At 39.7% G+C, this 20,431-nt stretch overlaps 1 protein-coding gene across 1 annotated transcript in view; it reads left to right on the forward strand.

Moving 5' to 3' along the window:
- The window catches only part of SLC35F1 (solute carrier family 35 member F1), a 230,629-nt gene extending 210,513 nt beyond the window's left edge, over positions 1-20,116 (forward strand). Inside the window, 2 exon segments of the mRNA XM_048298393.1 lie at positions 16,032-16,118; positions 16,121-20,116. Of these exon segments, the coding sequence (XP_048154350.1) occupies positions 16,032-16,118; positions 16,121-16,279 (246 nt within the window). The 3' untranslated portion in view covers positions 16,280-20,116.
- The last annotated feature ends 315 nt before the right edge of the window (positions 20,117-20,431 follow it).

Consider the following 20,431-nt stretch of genomic DNA (forward strand, 5'->3'; position numbering starts at 1 on the left):
CAGCTCTCATCCATAGTGGCATCTTGGTCTCTCTTTAAGACTGTATGGAAAAAGTGCTCAAGAGTAGAAGGCTCAGAACTGAAATGTTTTTTGGTTGAAAGCATCCATCTCAGCATGTGTCCTGATAAACTGGTTGAGTTCCACATCTGAAGTAACTGATGGTCCCCTCTGCCCCTTGCTCTTCTTATTAGAAAACCAAAAATCTCATTCTCCTATGGTTGATGTATATATCATGCTGTCACTCTCATAAACTCTTATCAGACTGTTACTTAAACCTATTTAGGTTTTTTGCCCCCATTGCTGTCCTTGGCAGACTTTCAGAACATTACTTCTCCAATAGTTACAAACCTCCTTATTTCCAGCATAAATTTACTTGTGCCTGGTTTTGGTCCATTCATCTTCCTACCAAGAGTATCCATTAGCAGGAAGAATGCTCATCTCCATGGCATTTATTCCATTGGTACATCAGTAGAGAGGAATCGTATTTTCTCTCAGTCCCTACTTCACTGATCAGAGCAAGTCCTTCTCTGCACCTCATCTGGTTGGATTTCATCCTCTCTGAGACAGCCCCTTCAGCTTGAGGTCCTGGTCCCTCCATCTGGTTGGATTTCATCCTCTCTGAGACAGCCCCTTCAGCTTGAGGTCCTGGTCCCTCCAGCACCTGGTGCAATGCTTTTGTCTCTGCTTCTCTAGAAAGCCAGTTACCCCATAGATAGCAAGCCTGCATTGACATTTTTCATCACTGCATTTCTTTTGTGATTTGTACTCATCCTGAGATCCATACGATTCATGTGTCTCTCCTTTGTTCTTCCCAGCTGAAGTGTTGATAAAGAGAAGACCTTTATCAGGGCTTTGTGAAAGGACCTTTACCTGAAATGTAGCATCAACTTCTCAAGCTGTCAGTGTCTCCTTTCACACCCTTCAAACTTACATTGCAGATAAAATTTGAAGAGAGAGGCTGTGTGCGAAGATCTAGATTTAAAACTCCACTTAGTTATTTGGTTTCCTCTTTACTTACCATGTTTTTATCCTTAGATGACCTCCTCCTTTCCTTTCTGGCTTGCTATCAGGTAGCATTTTATCTGAGGAAGCAGAACTGTGAAATGTGTAACTTGCACTCAATAATGAAGTCTGATATGTTAGCATTAAGTGATCTAAATTAATTCCCCTCCTAGGACTGTGTACACTTGCTTGTTTCCTAGCTTTTAAAGAGCTGTTTCATTCCTAGCCCAGCTGTACATCTCATGCAGCTGCTTCTGCTTTTTGCTGCACGGGCCAATGGGCACAGCCCCACTTCACTGGGAAGCAAATGGGTTTATGCTGAAGTAGGATCAACTGAGTGGTTTAGTGTCCCTTGCAGAATATCATTTTATGAGGCTTTCAAGAAACAGTTGTGATTTTTCCCTGTGCTGCTACTTTTATCACCAGACAGGTTTATTGCACCCTTAGCAGTAAATCTATGAAAATCCATGGACAATGCAGGAAACAAGTTTAACTGGGCTTTAGAGCCTTTGAAACCAAACTAAAGAGAAGATTGCCTTTGAAGTATTTTGATTCATTAGCATTTCATTTTTGTATAATACAGCCTTGCAACATCATTACATGCAAGACATGAGTGAGTTGATAAACAGCTGCATCTCTAGTCTTACCCCACATGCAGGCATCTTCCTAGCACATTGAACACTTCCCAGGCCCATGGAAGCCAGATATTCAGCTTGTTAACTTGACACAACTCTGGTGATATACATGTAATTCAAGATGTTAAATGTTCAAGATTTTATTGCATTAAAATGTAATAATATATAGCTTTCAATTGGAGATAGATTACTAGATTGTAATGCATCATTCTTAAAATTTCTTGCATCCCCCAAATAAAAGCTGTCTTTCTAGTTCTTCTGTAATCGGTAATTGATTCCAAATATTCCAGCAGATGGAGAAATGTGTCTGCCCACTTTGGTAGCTCAATATCCACCACTGCCATAGCATTTAAGTATACCACACCATATCTTCAATACTTTTTTTTAATTCTCACCATATTGACATGTATTATACAGTTTTTATGTTCAAAACTTTCCTAGCTGTCTGCTCTCATTTTACCTCCTTCTTTAGCACAAGTAACAGGACTGTCCTTGTCCGTTCTTTGTTATGGATACGTGGACACGAGTGGTGCTAAAAAATTCAGGGCTGCCTCTCCGGGTGCACAGGGTTAGAACTTTTGTATAAACATGGGGGCATTTTTTCTTAAGACTATTCTTTTCTACATTTCAGTCTTAGCCTTAGCTCTTTTGTTATGTGAACTTTAGACTTATTACTTTTCCTTTGCAAGCTCTGTGTTGTCTGTACTCATTCTAAGCAAATTGGGTTCTCACTAAATAATCTAAGCAGTTTATTTTATATTTTCCAGGAGCTAGGGCATGAATACTGATTGTGTCCTGGACCAGCAGGTTGAGTCACACTATATTATATCATTACCTAGCAAGCCAAGCACAATCAATTATATTATGCATTGGCAAATTCATTCATTACTTTATCCAAGATGCAGATATAAAAACCCAGAGTTTCTGGATATAGTAGCAATTCCCTAATGAAGAAAATGCATGTATTTCATAATAAATCAGGGAAGCCATGCATCTTGATTTAGAATCTCAGAGAGTATCTGTGCAAAGGACTTGGATGCACAGATAAACATGATACTCAAAACCTTTCAGAACCAGAAATGTGAAATTATGCTGGGTGAAACCTCATTTGCTGATATTCACTAATGTTTCTAAAAATTACTTTTCAATGCTAATTCTAACAGCATCCCTCCAATGGAAGGGAGCAGATGACAGCCTTCCCATTACATCAAGAAATAAGCCATGCAGGAGACTGGGGTTTAACCAAATGGAGAAGAAAGGGTGCAGTCTGGGGGAAGGGGGTTCCAGGTTCTTTTTTGCCAGCACAGATCCTAAGCAATGCCTGTGAATTTGGAATTTACATAGTCTTCACTGTAGTGAAAATGTGAGCCTTGCTAGAAATATGAATCTCACTGAAGCCAGTGTGAGATCTCCTGCTGTCTTTGGTGCACTTCAGTTCATTTTCCTAAATTAGGAAAGCCTGCCACTCAAGGAATAATCTTCAAAAAAATTCAGTTTCATGACTATACAGATGAAACCTTATTGTGACTCTATATGCTTCAGGCAGTCCTGAGTTTTGTTGAAGCAGGATGGATACAAAGTCTGTGGGTTGATAGCAGGAGTTAAATAAAGTTGGTTTGGTTTGGGGGAGGATTGTTTGTTTATTACTTTGATTTTTATTTCGCAGACATCCATAAACATCTGAGAGATTTTTCCCAAACCTCTGATCTAACTAAGAAAATACTTCAGTTTATGTTCTCACCTTTTTTTTTAAACTTCCCTGAAAGCATAAGCTGAAGTCAGTAAGATCCTATTCTTTGCTTGCACTTGTTAGGGAACTAACACCGACCTATTTTAAACTTTGACAGTGGTGTTGTCAGTGGTACTGTCAGTGGTGCATCATTATTTCTAGTGGAACAGGCAGTACAGGCTAAAATACTAGTTTTTTACACTATTACTTCCTCAGTCATATACTTTAAGGTACTTTCCTGATGAAATTGGGTATGCAAGCTGCTTGGCCCATAAATTTTCTGTTTGAATGGAATTTAATTGCACAGGGCTTTTATCCTTGTGAATACTTCTAAGCCTTTGATAATAATGAGGATATTACTTGTTAATTCTTTATGTCATTGGTAATGTGCAAAAACCGAAATTCATGTTTCCTTTCCTTTTCCAAAGTACTAAATTTCTTACATGGGGACTCCCTCTCAACAAGTCTGCTCCCCTTTCATCGAAGCAGCATCTCAAAATCTTCTTTTTCACATTTCTTTAAATTTATTTATTTCATTAGTTAGCTATTTGAATTTCCTCCTCCAAATTATAGTCAATTAGAGAATAGTTAGGTGTCTGTATTTTAAAAGCTTGAGGTGGAAAGGAGTTAGGTGTGTCTTAGGTCGCATTTGAATTACTGTGACAGAAAGGGCCCCATCCACTCATCCTTTTCGTGGTGGTGCAGGATGGCATACAATAAAAAAGATATGAAGTAAAATGACAGAAAAGAGTAGAAGCTGGAAAACTAAATGCCTCCCACCAAGATATTGCACGGCCTGATAAATTTTTAACAACACAGCGCAGATATGGCAGCTTTTTCAAAATGCTGCATTTCTAAAAGGATGTCTTCCTTTCACAGTGCTATCTTGCAATAGATTCATTAGTTGCAAAGCATGAATAGTGAAACATGGATACTCACTCTTTGGAAGCCATCAAGAAGGGTGTAAATGATGTGGCATTCGTATTGCAGGAGTTATGATAAAAGCTTCAATTTCAAATATATTTTTTCAGACACTAGCTCATCATAAATGTCAAGTTTTCTAGCTTGTTTTCAGTGCTTTTAGCTTGGGATTTTTTTCCTTTGGTCTCATGTTAGAAGTCTGCACACAACAGAACTGATTTGAAGTTTTCTAGGAAAATGCATTTTTGTTGGAAAGGCCTAATTATCAAAACAGAAATGTTGAGTAAGCACATCTTGATCTCAGAGTACTCCAAAGGAAACACCACCACCACCCCCCTTTTATTGTGGGTAACTTTTGAATCACATCTTTCTGTGTCTCAGTGTCACAATCTTCCTGCATACCTCAAGTGTTAAAATGTAAAATTTATGGGACTAGTGAAGAAATTATTAGGGAATTGGTGTGTTGGTGGGGAGGAGGGGTAGTTCAGGATGCTGTTTCAGTTTGCATGTAATTTGAAGTCACTGCTGTCCAAGTCAGAAGAGATGATCCCAGAAGTCCCTTCTCTTCCCACCTCTGCACTCAAGCTCAACAACACTTCAGACATGTGAGGGCTAGAACAGCCAAGGGGAGGCAACAGCATGGTACTGGAATATGCAGTGGTATCCTTATGTTTAGCATGTAGCCTCCACGTGTCAGTCATTTTCATTTGAAGTTATTCATTTGATATTATTAACTGGAAGGTGTACACAAAGCCAGGTGTTGTAACAATGGGCTTTGAGCCCTTGGAAACAAGTAACAGCCATCTCATATTGCTTGTTTGAATTAGTTTTGTGTTCTAATATAAGTAAAAAGTTGTTCAGAGATCTCTTAAATATACCACAAGAGTAGATTGTGAAGTATAATTGTTACAATCTGAAGGAAATAAGTATCTTTTAATTCCTACACAGTATGAGAGTTTGAACACATTAGGGGAAATATTCTTGTTATTGGAATTAACTCTTGGATAATAAATCTTCAACGAAACCATATTGATTTTAAAGGTGATGGTGAATATGGGCTGAAAAAGGAAATCTTGGGGATCACAGAATAAAAAATGCATAATATCAAAGAACCAGAAAATGGATTGCAAACTGCAGAGCAAAAAATATTGTAGCAAATAAGTACCTTTTTCTTTATCACAAGAAAAAATGCAGGCAGAAAAAACATAATAAACTCATCCTGTCTAAAGATATGGATCTTACTGACAACATACTTTTTCTTAATGATGTTCAATGAATATGAAAACAAAGACCAAGGGGATAAGTTTCATAATTACTTGCTAGGGAAAAAATCAGCATAAATGACAACCTCAGCATTTCCCAAGACAAGCATACATTTGAAGACAAGGGAGTACAATGAATGTGTTGAGTTACATATCTCAGTAATAATTTGCAACCCAGAGGAGACAGCCAAAAAAAAAAAGTCATGAATTAGCAAGGCAGCAGTTGCATTCAAAAGCTAAAACAAGTTTCAGTTACTGAAAATCTGCAATATTTTCAAATTATGATTCTTTTAATTGGATGCTATTTTCACCTTTGCATATGGAAATAAAGACTGAAGTTCCTCAGAGATGTAGACAGAATCATCTTTGAAAGAAAGTGCTAAGGGTTAAATACAATCATTTCATTATAAAATTGGAGATTTGTTATGGAACTTAGTTCATCTTTATTTCAATAAGTGACCGGAAAAGAAGGTGGAAGTGTGCAAAGGATTATGTCTGGCTTACAAATTATGCCATGGTCTATGAGCTGCCGGGAAGGAACATACGTAAAATCTGTTTTGGTGTATGACTGGATTGAAGTGCTTATTCCAGTTGTGCCTCCTACCAGCCAAATCAGTGAATGCTACAGACACACAGGGTTAAAGCATCCACATCAGCTTCTACTTCCTACCAAAATGGAGGAATGGATCAACATGCAAAAAAACCATCAGTTAGGAAATGTCACTTCTACATGTTTTCAATCTAAGCAGTGGAGTATTTCATTAGTTTCTAGAACATCTACAAAAAATATCTTCTTTTTGTCTAAACTCCCCCTTCCCACTAAACTGGGAGTTTTCAAACCCATAGTATGGGATAGGTGTTGGACAATCAGCACTGCTGACAAGCAATTTCATTAGCTGGACTAAACTACTGGAATTATTCCCACCACCTACATGGGTTAAGTTTAGCAAGGTAGAAGGCTAAGAAGGCTCATAATGGGTCTGAAGGAGATTTTAATAGCTTTGACTTAAAGTAATCTGAATTTTATATCTTAAGGACAAGAGGACAATTTGTAGGGGAGAGCTCCAGATGCAACTGGACAAACGATCTCTTTAAAAAATTGTTAGAAATAAACAGAAAACAAGGAATCACAAAAGAAAACTAATACTGTGCAGGTAAAAAAGAAAAGGAGTGAAGTCTAATTACTGTACAAGATAAACCAAGCTTGGCAATGAAGAAAAAAGCAGTGAAAAGTTCTTCTTGTATATTAAGAGAAGAAATAGTTTTGCTATGCAAGGACAGTGGAGGCCAAAATTAAACTACCTTTTTCTTGGCACCAAAATAAAATTGGGACCTTCTGTCATATTCAGTAAAGATGAGAGTTAAGTGCGAAGGCAATGCACCATCTTTAATAAAAATGGAAATTACTACGTCAGAAGTGGAAACAGAATGCAATAATCTGAATGCTTCAAAGCTTATGAATATAGACAGTTGGAATAATTTGATATGGAGTAGACAATAAAATCGGAAGTAGACATAATTAGGGGCATGGAGATAGATGGAAAATTGGGTGAAATGCAAGCTGGTTCACAAAAGACAGATAATCCATTCTAAATCTGATGTCTGTCTGATAATTTAACAGATTTTTGTAGAGAGAAGTCAAATGGTAGATCTGTTGAACAGTGCAGCACAGAAAATTATCAGTTAAGATAAAGAACAGAATTAGTGGTGTAAAGATTGGAAGCCAGGTGAGAAACTGGCTAATGAGTATAAAGGACAAGGCAATGCACTGAGAGAGAAATAGCTTGCTTGAAGGAGCTCACTGATGGAGGTCCCAAAGAGTTGGTCTGAAGACCAGTCTTGTGTAGCGACTGTAGTAATAGATTTGGCACCCTCAGTAGGAAGAAGAATTAGAATAATCAGGCAACTAGAACTGGCTGACACTGAGAAATGCTGTGAAGCACAGAGTGCGAGGCAGTGTCTGTGGCAACAGATGGGAAGAATTTGAGCACGGTTGTGACAAAGCTGTTTCCAAATGAGTCTGTCTAGGTATTTCTGGTATTGATGGAGAAGTGCTAATGCCATAGGACAGGACAACTTAGCATCTCAGGGACAGCACTTTGCTAGCTGTAGCTATAGATTTTTTTTTCTGTCAGCTCAAGAGCACCAAATAGGGCTGTTTCTCTTATCTGCTGCAAAGCCTTGACAGAGCAACCATGTGTCTGCTAACAATGTACTGAATATGCAGATCCCCAAAAAATCTTTATTGTATGTAACATAGCTTTGACAGGTTGGAAGGGACTATGGAACCTTAACATGTATGAATTAATCTGCAAATTCACAGGGAGAAAATGAGAATTATGTGATCTAATGATACAAGAACATATGGGCGGAAACTGAGAATGTGTAGAAATTAGGGGGGATTTTTTGGGTATCATAGCAGGGAGGTTCCAGAACAATTTCAAATAGGTTAGTGGGAAGTGAAAAAAAGCCCTAATAATGCTTGCATGAGAAGGATTTGCCAGATGGAATATGGGATCTGATTGTAAGCAATAATGGGGGTTGGATTTGACAGTTTAGGACACGCTCTCCATTCTGATTGCCTCATGTGCCTGCCTTGGGAGTTGACTCAATTGAGAGCTCTTGGAGCTCCTGAAGTTTGGCCTCTTGTTGCCAGCAGCAAATGTGTTACACTACAGAGAACCCTGACGTGAAACAGCCATGTCACACTCCCTCCAGACAGCTGGCATGGTCACTCATGGTGATAACTGCAGCTGCATAGTCCTTGTTTCTCAGGGTAGGAGTGCTCCCCATTTGTATTGCCAGGAGAAAAGGACACCATCTGGGAGGGAATTTCTACAGGAATATATTGTTAGATTCAGCAGAAAAATGTGAAAAAAGAATCCAAGATGAATCAGTTATTGTAACCTTGGTTCTGAGCACACTGAGCACAATTAGCCTCATGTACAGTAATAGAGAATCAATTACAGCAGACAGCTGCTAATATATTAAATACTTGCACACAAACCCAAAAACACACATGGCAGCTGGCAGCTGGTAGGGCAAACCAACAAAGAATATTGAAAGGTAAAAGTGGGGAGGGGAAATTGATTTTACAAGCTTTTCTTTTGTGCTCCTCCTTTTTCTATTAAGATCATCCTAAAGGATATGTCCTTTACCACTTTCTTGCCAAGTAATTGATATAAAATAACAAGAAATGAAGCCCCCTTACGCCACAGTAAGGATGCTCACAGGAAATTAGAGCAATGTAATAAAAGTGTTTTAACTTCACATAAAAATCTCTTTCCTACACAGATGAGACTAAAACAGATTGCAGGACTCATTCTACCTTGCACTTTTTAATTAGACAGACTGCTGGTACCGCAGGGGTACTGAACACAGGCTCGTTTTTTCTCTACATCTTACGGCAGAGGCAACAAAGGGAAACAGAAGAGAAAGCAGCACTCCCATCCCTCCCAGCACTCAGGAAAGGAAGATAAGCCATTTCCCACAAACATTTTGCCCTAGCAGGCATGTATTTAGAAAGGACAGGCTATCATTAATTTTTTCTAATTATAGCATTTGAGAAGCATGAAATCATGCAGCTTTGTGCAAAATCAGTATTTGCCTTACAGCTGCCTATGTCAAGCTCAGAGATTTTTCCCAATGCTATCAGTTTTCTCCATAAGTTTGTTTCGTTCCACCAATGAATTCCAGGAAATCTATTACGTTTCCTAAATTTTAACAGAATTTGTGGTGACAGTTTTCCAGTAAACCTTCCTCATTTTTCTCCCTTGTAGATAACCTCAGCATCTAAAAGGTAAGAAAGCTTAGGAATTTCCCACTGACTACCGTTTTACCAATTGAACTGTGCTCACCAGTAAATATCATGCAAGAACTGGAAGAGAGGGTGCTGCTGTATGACAGAAAGCATTGATCAGTATGTCTTACATGGAGTAAAACAAGCAAGCAGTAGAGCAGAATCAACTTGCAAATACAGAAAATGTGTCATCTTCTCATCATGGTTTCTATGCAACATTTGCAATTCAGCATAAGCCATAGTAATGGACAGCATTTCATCTGAGTTAGGTCATATTGAGGGTGCAAGCAAGCATCAGGAATTGAGAAGTATGGCCTTTCTGCCATGCATGAAATGACAGGAAAAACTTCCTTTGACTTCTTTGTTTTCACTAAATGGCAAGGAGGGCAGTGTCAGGTTTTTCACTGTTGCTCAGGCTACACACTTCACTTTTCATCCCAGCTGTGTTCAGAGGGCAAGATAGGACTTTAAGTCATCATTTAAGACTTTATCTTCATGGTTTGCCTGAGAAATAGCTGGAGGTCATTAAATTGGGAAGATAATGCAATCCTATGGTAGTGGACAGACTTGCTGCCCAGAAGTTATCATCATTACTGAAGCTATCCAGCACCCCTTGGTGTCCTTCTCAGCAAGAGAACCAACACTTCTGCTCAAGTATTCCAGCTTCTGCAGTTGGTGAGCAGGGAAGGCACACTAAACCATATCTCAGTGGTTTGGGTCCCTTTGGAGATCTCTTTAAAACTGAGAGATCTGGCAGGATACATAAAGGTTCAGGTGAATTTTTTTTATCTGTTTCAATGCAGTCTGGAAAACTCACAGCAGCCCTTCTGGTGTGTGATGCCATTTGGTGTTACAAAGTACGGTGTTTCACTCTTGGGGGATGCTTTGGTTTCTGTTGATAAGCAGATCAAGCCCTGAATCCTAAAGAGATATCTTCCTTGTAGGCTGGGACAAAAATAGTCAGCAGTAGTTTAAGTCACAGTGCTGATCTAAGACAGAGTCAGTCACATCCTCGTGGGTGTGATCCAAGGCAGTCATCAAAGAGCACAGTGAGCTATGACTAGGATGCTGGCTCCTGTTACTATTAATAAAGTAATATGGCTGTAGCATCCAGCCATGCAAGTGAAAGCACTGTGTGAACTCCTAGCTCTCAGAGCCCTGCCTCAGCCTTCTGGTACTGCTGCTGGCTGGAGAGTGTGTGCATCCCACAGTGCAACTTTGCACTAGGTCACGGTGAGCTTCATTTGCTATATTGGAGACAAAAATAGAAAATTGTGGAAAGAAGCTCAGCCTCTCAATCAATTTATCAAACAGAGTGGAAATGTCTGTTTGCTATATAAAAGATAATGAGAGAAATTTGGTTTCAACTCCCTTCACTCAGCCTGCTCAGGTATTCATGTGTGAAATCACCCAGGGGAAAAAGCCATAAGTTGGTGAAAGAACACCTATTGGCCTTAGCTTTGATGGGCTGTGCAGCATATGCTACAAACTGAATTAGTCTGGAAAGCAGAGTTCACTGTATTGCACAGACCCACTGATGGGAAGGAAGAAGGTGGTGGGAACTGCCTCTCTAGAGAGCATGGATGGTATCAGGAGAAATATGGAACTGATGAATTCCACCTGCTAAGTACATTTTTCCCCCTCTTCATCAGTGTGATTCTGAGGAGGTCACTTTTCTCTGAGATTTAAAACTTGAGCTAATGGACCTGATTTCTTTATCCATTTATGCCAAAATGTGGAGAACTGCCTGATGAGGTAGAGAAAAAGGTAGTTATTCCATTTCATACTTTATCACTGAATATGTGAAACATGGCAATTATAAATTTTCAGTTAGTACTTTAAGAAAAAAACCTTTTGAAAGACTTAAAAAGCACAGTTGGGTTGCCATAGGCTAGGAGCTAGGGTTCGTACTACCTACCAAGAGATTCAGTCTGTGGCTGCTGTTCTGAAATACAAATGGAGTGCTGGAGTGCTGCAGCTCAAATAGTCTTCTCCTGCAACTATTTCCAGTTCAATGGACTGAGTAAAACAGAATTTGCATTTTCATAACTGTTATAATAATGTTCATGATCATTATCATAACGGCTGAGCGAAAACCCAAAATTAGCAAATTGTTGAATTCTTTTGTCTGTGTGGGCTTTTCTGCGGATTCACATCTGTCTCATTATGTCACTTAGGATACTGTTTTGCCCTGGTGTCAGTGGTAACATGGACATGGACATCTGTAACAGTCAGAACTACTTGTCTGCTGATTCCCTCAGCAGGAGTCAGTCAGTCGGCACAGCCTTCCCTAGATGTGGTTCCTTCCATGCCTTTTTTGGGCTTTCCCTTCTAAATTCATGGCCTGTGTACTGAAGAATGGCTCACTCTCTCTAGAGCCAGGCATGAATCTACTACCTTCTAAACAGTCTTTCTTTCTATTTTTTTTCTTCTTCTGTTACTGTCTAATCACTGTTCAAGACAACGAAATCAGATGCACTCTTGTTTCCCCATCAAGAAGCTTCCTTTCCTCCCACCTTTCCAAGCAGATTACTTTAAAGCATAAGAGTCTCAAGAGGAAATAGTAGAAGTGTTTTGCCCATAGTGATTTAAGGATATGTGAAAGACAGGTTTCACATGGACAGACAATAAAAAGTAGAGGATAAAAACTAGTAGGGAGTAAATTTTGAAAGGTTTAATAGTTCATTCTGGATTTTTAAAAATCCTGAATTTTCAGGTGCCTTTACACTCATCTTCTTTATTTTAGAAACCTTGTGATGCTTGACTTACTCGTAATTTTGATTCACTTGCAACAAAAATACTATATTTTTTGTGTTTTCATAATTTTTAAACATTTGTGAATATCATTGTATGATCCATATTGAACAGTATTGATTGGGGAATCATTTATAGACACCCAGATGTCAGAGCAGAGCAGACATGGTGAGATCTGTAGGGCTGATTTAACTATTTTATTTGACTGCTCAAAAAAGCTTTGGCAGATGCTTTTCATGTCAGTGATGAAATCTGAAATGTTGTTGTAAGTAAGGCACTTTCCCTGCAAAGGAGATCTCTGCCTTCTCCTCAGAGGGTGATATCCCTGTTCCCCATTTTTATTCTGTAAACTCATATTTATTCAGTAACCAAGTGTTATTATCTCTTTTAAATGGGTAAGAAACTGAAGATCATCTAAAATCATTGTGGTTCACAAAAGAAATTCACAACTTGAAAATCAAACCTAGGGACTCAAGAGTGTTAGATAATTGACCCCACCACAAAGTCATCTGGTCTCTCCATAAGCTTCATGGATAAGGAAGTTTATTTACATAGGTACCTACATGTAGAGACAAAATCCATAGTAAAACTGTTTAATGATATAGAAACAAGAGTTGATTTTCAGTCTGTTGAAGGTGTGTGACACTCATTCGCTAATCTGAGCTAACCAGTTTCTGACCATGTTACTCCTTGAACAACTTACAGTTATCCTGCTTAGCAGGGAGGGAAGAAGGATTTGGAGAGGCATACAAATCTGGATATTTAAAAAATAATTTTTCTTAGAGGAAATATGTTTCTGTAAAAAGAGATCATTCAGTAAAATGAGCACAGTATCATTCTCAAGTAGCTTTTTAGGCAGATAGAGGAATTACACACTTCCCAAGAACCTACAGTTTGGAACTGCAGTTCCACAGAGCAGCAATGAAAAGTGATCTTCCCTCACTTCATTCCTTAGGAATAGCTCTTTCTGCTGGTTTTGAATGTGTTTTGTTTTCCTGTCTATTAATAGCAAATCTCAGTAGATGAGGTTTGCAGCTCAAGATAAAAAAAACCTCCAGGACCTACATAGCAGTAGAGTGTGCCTGGAAATCTTCCATAAATTGTGGATTTCAGCTGGAGTCTGAGTAACACAATACAGTGAACAACAAATTTTCTTTTTGGGGAACTAAGTCTGCATCTTCCCATCGCACTGCTGGATTCACTGCTGTTCTAATAGGAGGCAAATACCCATTTATTTCAAAGGGGTTTGGATCAGTCTGACAGGGTATTGACAAAAACCAGGGATTTGTCATATACTTCAGTATGTATTTCTGTGTTAACCTCACTAACTACCCTTCTACTTCAGTGCTGCAGAGAGCTGCTGCACAAACAAATTCAGCCTGAACCTTGTTTCTAAGGAAGGTAAAAATGAAGGAATTGTCATAGGACTGTCAGAGTCCAGGTCTCTTTGCATTAGCTGTGCACAGATACCAAAGACAAATGATTCACAGACCTTTGTTTAGATTTCCCCAAGCTATGCCCAAACCATTTCTCCCAGGCTGGAGAGCTGCCACTAGGGAGGACACTACCATGGAAAGAATATTATCTGTCAAAAGAGCCCACTGGCAGGAAGCCCCTGAGAGAGGAATGAGAGGTATGGCCAGGAGGAGAGGAAAATGGTAGAGCTGGAGCCATGAACTAAAGCAAAAATGAATTTATTTTGTCTGGGCAGCTCCTAGAACAAGAAAAAGAGCACATTTAGCTGCTGGAAGTCCCACAGATTCCTCACAGCAGGACACAAAGCAATCACAAATCTGGCTGGCACTCTGGCTATGCAGTGGGCCAAGCCAATTGGCTGGCTAGGGTGAGAAATTCAAGCATAAGGTGGGAATGAGGGACAGTGGGAAACCAGGGATGGGAAACTAGATGCATTTGGCTCCTGAGATTTGCTTGAACATAGTCAACTTCACTGTTGCCAAGTGATACTCAAGGTCAAATGCAAAGTGAAAGTGGGGAAGAAAGTGCTGAGAACAAAATTGTACAGAAAATGGAGGGAGAAAAATCAACCAGAAGTTGCTTTGAAATTATTAACTTTGTGTTTGATTTGTGTTTGATTGCCACGTGGGGGAGATCTAAGCTTAAGCAGCCCTATCAGAGCAGTGTCACATGGAAGAAATCCTTCATCAGCGCAGGGTGAGGCTTGTCACTGTCTCTGTGACTGGTGGCACAGCTGGGTGGTTTCATCAAATTGTGCCGCCAGACAACACGTGAGGACCTGGTGACATACATGGAAAAAACAATTAAAAGCTGATGAAAAGCAAAACTCTTCCTACCCTCTAATCTTTCTGACATGCTTTAAAAACTGTCCTCGTTATGGTACTTTCCCTGTTAAACATGCATACTGGGTGTGGGAAACACGCACACAGATGTACCACCATGGGTTATATGTCCAAAGTTTTCAGAGATACTGAGGATTCTGCAAAAAGGCCACATGCTTCCTCAGGCAGGAAGTTGGATGCAGGTTTTGTAGGTTTATGAAATAGTAACAAATTAACACCACTACAAATTTAGCTTAAGTAAAATTTGTTTTCTCCACAATGATAATTTCTTTAAGCATAAAAAGAAGAACTGCTCAAAAACTTCCAATATAATATAGTCCATTCTGTCCATTTTGTGCTGTGCTAAAGTGATCCAGAGGAAACAAATGGAGCATCCATCAAGGCAGAGTCAGTCAGGATTAACAAACAGACTTGCAGACGCCTTTACATAAAATTGTGAAGTACCTCACGGAGCACCTAATAGCATGTTGCAGGTAGTTGATGGTGTTCAGGTACAGACTCCTGACAGCTGCAGAATACAGGCACTTCTGGAAGTTCCACTGAATACAAATCATTTATATCACCAACAAGGTGGCTTTGCAATTTGTCTTTCATGGTTTCCCACACACAACATGCATGAAGAAATAACTGGTAGTCTAGGATCAGCAGACAAGTCATATGGGCTTAATGCCATTTTTGTGTCCCCAATAGCCAGAACCCAGTATCTAAAGCTAGTACCCAATGGTCTGTGCTTTTGAAACCCTGTCTTTGCCTTTAGCTTTATCTGCAAGGGCTAACAGGTTGCCAAAAATGTTCTTTGTGTTGTATTTTTAGTTCAGACATGAGTCTGTATATGTCAAAAAATTCAGGCTGACCTCTGATCTAGTGAAGCTGTGTGCCAAAATATGTGTACTTGAGCTTTCAGTTAACTGCCCTCTCTGTGTACTTTCAAACCTCATGATGTTGACCCAGAGCACGGTTCACAGCTGAAGTTCATCCTGTCCAAACTCACACTGGATCTTCTAGCACCTCCTTTCTGTTCACAAGCAAGAGAAGCTGCAGATGGGGTAGTTTTTAAGTGCCTTTTTAAAAATATATCTTTAAGTATATATAGATGTATATATTTATGTTTTAAATTGTTATTGAAATTATTAATTAATTATATTTTTATATTTCCAATAGCATGTTAGCTTCACAGACATGTAGTTTAGCTGTAACTAACTTCAGATTTGTCCGCTGCCTGTCTGACAACTGTAGATGAAGGTACCTCACACTGGAGCTGGAGAAACATGGATTCGGAGGAGTAGCTGGCTTATCAAAAAGCATGAAAAAAATCAGTTTTGGATCAGTGACCAAAACTCAGCTTTCCCAAGTCCCAGCGGTCAATACTTGACATGCCTGGCTCAGGGGAAGCACCAATTAGCTCTTGGTTATGGAGGACAGGGACATTGATGGGAGTAAATCAACCTTCAAAGAGTCATTCCCATAAAAATTCAACATCCAAATGATAGGGAGTTTGTTCTGTGCAGTGCATGCCAAAACAAGGATCTGTCACTACCCCTGTCCGTGGGTCTTCATGAACTCAGGGTAATTGGCGCTGTGTCTAATGACTCTACTGTTATTTCTGCTCAGTTTTCAGGACTTTACTTGTTGTCATTCTTCACTATCCTTGTTGGGCTGATGCTCTACTCCTCCACATCCACGTACGTAGCCCAGGATCCTCGGGTGTATTTTTTCCATATCCTCGGGTGTACAAGCAGTTTCGAAACCCTTCCGGACCTGTTGTAGACCTGCCAGCCACCGGCCAGATGGAGCCTTCGGTGACATACACCAGCCTGGGGCAGGAGACAGAAGAGGAGCCCCACGTTAGAGTTGCTTAAACCCACGGCTGTTGATCGCCTACTGACAATGGAGCTCGTATATCCATTATCTCTGTATTGTACATAGAGAAAGGTATTTACCAGGTGCAGTTACACTGGTGAGCTGCAAGGTAGCAAACAAGGAAAGCTCATAAAAACACAAATTAATTGTTCCAGGGTGTTCCTTGCAAGGAGATGCCAGTCCCTTGTTTACGAAATGAGTGGCATGTTTTCAACACAAACTACTGTGTATGAATCAGTTAGTGTCAAACTACCTGTGGATGGTATTCAATGTATAATATGAAATTACAAAAAAGAAATTCACAGAAGGGTGTTTTACACACAGAGTGGTATTATGCCTAAGCCACACCAGTTGTGGAAAAAACGCCTTTTTACAGCAAATACACTTTGTGCAGTCACTGTTAATTTCTCTCTAAGATTTGTTTGTTTGCACAAAGCGGATGGGTTAGTCATGGTAGCAACAGCCTGACACATTTTTGCTAGCACCTTGGATTTGGTGAGGGAAATAAAATGAGTTCATCTGTGCTATCTGTCTAGTTGCCCTTTCTAGGTAATCTGATCCATGAATCCAGAGAAGGGACAACTTAAAATTTCCGTCTCTATTCTAGGAATAGGTATAAGGTGAGCATTTTAGCCTTTCTATATTTGCAGAAATGAAGTACTCAAGCATTGACCTCTCTATGATCCATGGCAGATTTCCTAGTGGCCGAGGTTCTGCATCAGGTGACAGGGAGTCAGTTTCTCTGTAGTCGTGACTCAATACAGATTTCTTACTTTTTAAATTTTAACCTGTAGAAAGAAAAATGCATTTTCTAGTTTCCTAAGTATTGTACCTCTCCATGGAAAGATGACATATCATGTGGATCAGGGCACTTATTTTAGATACTCAGTGCATCGAGGGCGCCTTCTGCTGTTCCAGTTTGCTTAGTCTCCTGTGGTTCATTATTCTAACAATAGCTATTTAGAAATGTGTCAGTTTTTTCACCAAAACCCACAAATTGTAAAAATCAGGAAGATTAAGTGAGGAATTCACGAGCAGAAAGACTGGACCATCTGCTGGTGTTCATTTTACTGGCAGGGTGCAGCCAATTATTTTTCATTAACTGTGAAGCAGAAGAATTCAGCAGTTTTCTTACATTCCTGGGGATGTGTGAAAATAGTGAGGGTGTGCTCCACACTTCTGTATACAACTGTACTTCTGCCTCACAAGCCTTATCAGAATGGGGGAAAATCTTAGTCACCACCATGAAAAAATCCATCTTTGCCTGTGTGTTTGCTCTTCTGAGAGCCCAATACAAGGAAATCCTTATTTCAGTATCCTTTATCTATTTTAATTTAAAATTAAGGAAGAAGAGGTGTTCCTGTGTCTAACAACAGGTGAGGGACCTAGGAGAACTTGGTTTTATTCACTGATCTGCCACATCTTTGCATGAATCCTTGGGCATGACTTACCTTCTGTGTGGCTGAGTTTCCCAATCGGTATATACGGGAATAATGACATTTTACCTACCTCACAGGGGTGCTATGGGACCAAGTTATTTTAAAATGCTTCAGGATCTTCAGAAAGAAGGAATTTAAGAAGTACATAATAGTGCTGTAAAAGTGTGTATACATTCACTGTATTTGAAAATGGAGTTTACAGCATGGCTGATGAATATTTTGCTTGTGGGCACAGAAGATGAATTTGATTTGAATGTTATTCTGCTGAAAAAGACTGTTTCAAGCAAAAATGTAGGCCTTCATGTTTGAAAAATACAGCTTACCTATTTCTATTTTAAAAAGAAGGGAAAGATCAATCTATACACTGGAGATTAGAAAGGTCACACAGTTCAACCAAGCAGGATGAATTTCTGCTGCGGTAATATTCATTTTTTATAGTCCTGTTCTGCTTTAATACAGAAGGAACTTCCCCGAAGCAGACTGAGAGAAGTGTGTATATGTGTAATATACATGAAGTGGCAGATACCAAAATGCTCTTGAACAGCAGAACTATGCTGTATCTTATTCTTACTGTGGAGAAGAGGTGATTTCTTTCCCGCTGTGTTTAGGCTGTCTGCCATGATCCTGCTGCACCTGAGGGAAGGGTCTGCAGTATTGCCAAATCATGCCCAAAACTGGCCCAAAAGCTTTGGTTAAGATGCCTTGGTACTAAACTAACAAATGTATGATTTTTTTCCCCTGCCTTCTGTTTTTTTAATCTCTTTTAGCACTCATGTTTCCAAACTTTTTTTCCTTAAACTATTGAGGATTAAAAAAACACAAAACAAAAAAAAACACTGGATTCCTGCAGAAAAACAGTCTGTATCCTGGGGATATTAAGGAAAGTCTAAATCAAAAAAATAAAAAACACACAAGAAAGATTACCTGACACTTCAGGGTAAGATCCTTGGGTCAAGCCCTGTGAGAGCCTCAACTTAAGGTAGATTTTGTACATTCCCCAGGAGAAGGGGGTCTAACTACAATCATGGCTCCCTCAGGTACCCAGAAGCACACTGCTGGGCATCTGTCATCTCAGTCTTTTTTGCTACCTTTTGTACCAATTAAATACCTTTCTCTGAACATTAGTCCCCATGTTGGTCTGAGAACCTTGAGGATTGTGTGCGTGTCTATTTCATGTTTACAGTTCCTTCCTTTTGCATAACTGTTTTGATTAATTTCTTATTAGTATTTATTTTTAAGCCAAATGTTTGTAGTCCTTCAGCCTCCCCCTCCTCATTTTTCTGACACTAACTTGTTGATGTTTGTTAGAGTCTTCTGTAAAACAGCTGGGCAGGAGGCAGCTCCCAGCCAGGTCATGAGGCTGGGAGTTTCTCCTTACAAGGGGTTGCGATCCACGGGTGGCTGAGAGGTGCCACCTGGAGCAATTTTACCAGGCTATTCTAACAGGCTCTGCTGTACAGGAATAAGTTATGAATGTTTCAGTGTGCACTGTGCAACCAGCCACCATCCCCTGTGCTACCCGTGCAGGAGGAGTTTGATGTGCAAACAGGGGCTGCTTCACTGGCTGTTTCCTGATAAACAAGGTGGATGCTTGGATTAGCACCAGTACGCTAGTCCTGGATGGACCTCGAAGGAAAACAGTAGTATAGCTTTACAAATGACTGTGTTGATTGAAAAACTGAGGTCTAGTGAAGGAAAACACTCCTTCTACCTGCTTGTGTTCTGCAGTCGGAGCCCTCAGTGCGCACCAGCAAAGGCTCAGCTATCTAACGGCAGCTACTCTCCGTGTTGCGTAGGACGTCTCTAGCTCTGCATAGCTCCTTGCCTGAACAAACCGAAACTCTCTCGTACTGCTGGCCCTGGGCAGCCCTTAGCAAGACTGATGTAATTTTCTGCTACCAGATGAAAACCTTCACTGGGAGACAGACTTGTCTTTGTTCCAGCTATAAAGTTTTGAAACACACAATGATAGACCGAGCAATTGAAAATTTTGCACCACTGTGTCATAAGAAGAAGTTTCAATGTATAGTGTAGAGATTGCTAACTTGTGCTATTAACATTTTGACAAGCGTGTAGTATCGTTTTCTTTCCTTTTTTTTTTTTTTTTTTGAAACCATTTGGTATTCCTAAGCTAGCTACAAATATAAATTTTACCCCATGGGTAGGATTTTATTGTTAAATGCCATAATAAAGCACACTAATCTTGACACACAGATGGAAGTATGAACCAAAACCAAAACCAGGCAAACAAAATCCCAACCCCAAATCCTGCATTGAGAAGCTGAATAAACCTTTCTCCATTTTGATATTTGCATGCACCTATATGGACTGGCTGTGGCAATGTAATGCCTGTATAATGTTTTCAAATAAAAAAAATAAATGCTTTATGAAAGCAGGGTTATTGGTTTCTTGACTGTTTCCTTTCTGCTGTCTTAGCCTAAAATGATTTTTCAGAAGTGTAAATCTTGAATGCAGGGAATAATTTTTTGCTGTGCTGAGGACTTCTTTCCCTTGTGAGGTGGTTAACCTAGAACTCTTTCCAAGGTGTCTAAGAACAGATGCTATTAGGCATCCTCAAGTATCTTGCCTGGCCCCAGAGCACTGGTCCAGAAGGATAAGAGGACTCCTGCATACTCATATCTAACCTTTCCCTAGGGCTAGCTTAGGGAATCAGGCTATCAGCCTGGTAGTCACTGCTCTCATTTGGAGACA

The sequence above is a fragment of the Corvus hawaiiensis genome, chromosome 3 (assembly GCF_020740725.1).
Source record: "Corvus hawaiiensis isolate bCorHaw1 chromosome 3, bCorHaw1.pri.cur, whole genome shotgun sequence".
NCBI lineage: Eukaryota > Metazoa > Chordata > Aves > Passeriformes > Corvidae > Corvus > Corvus hawaiiensis.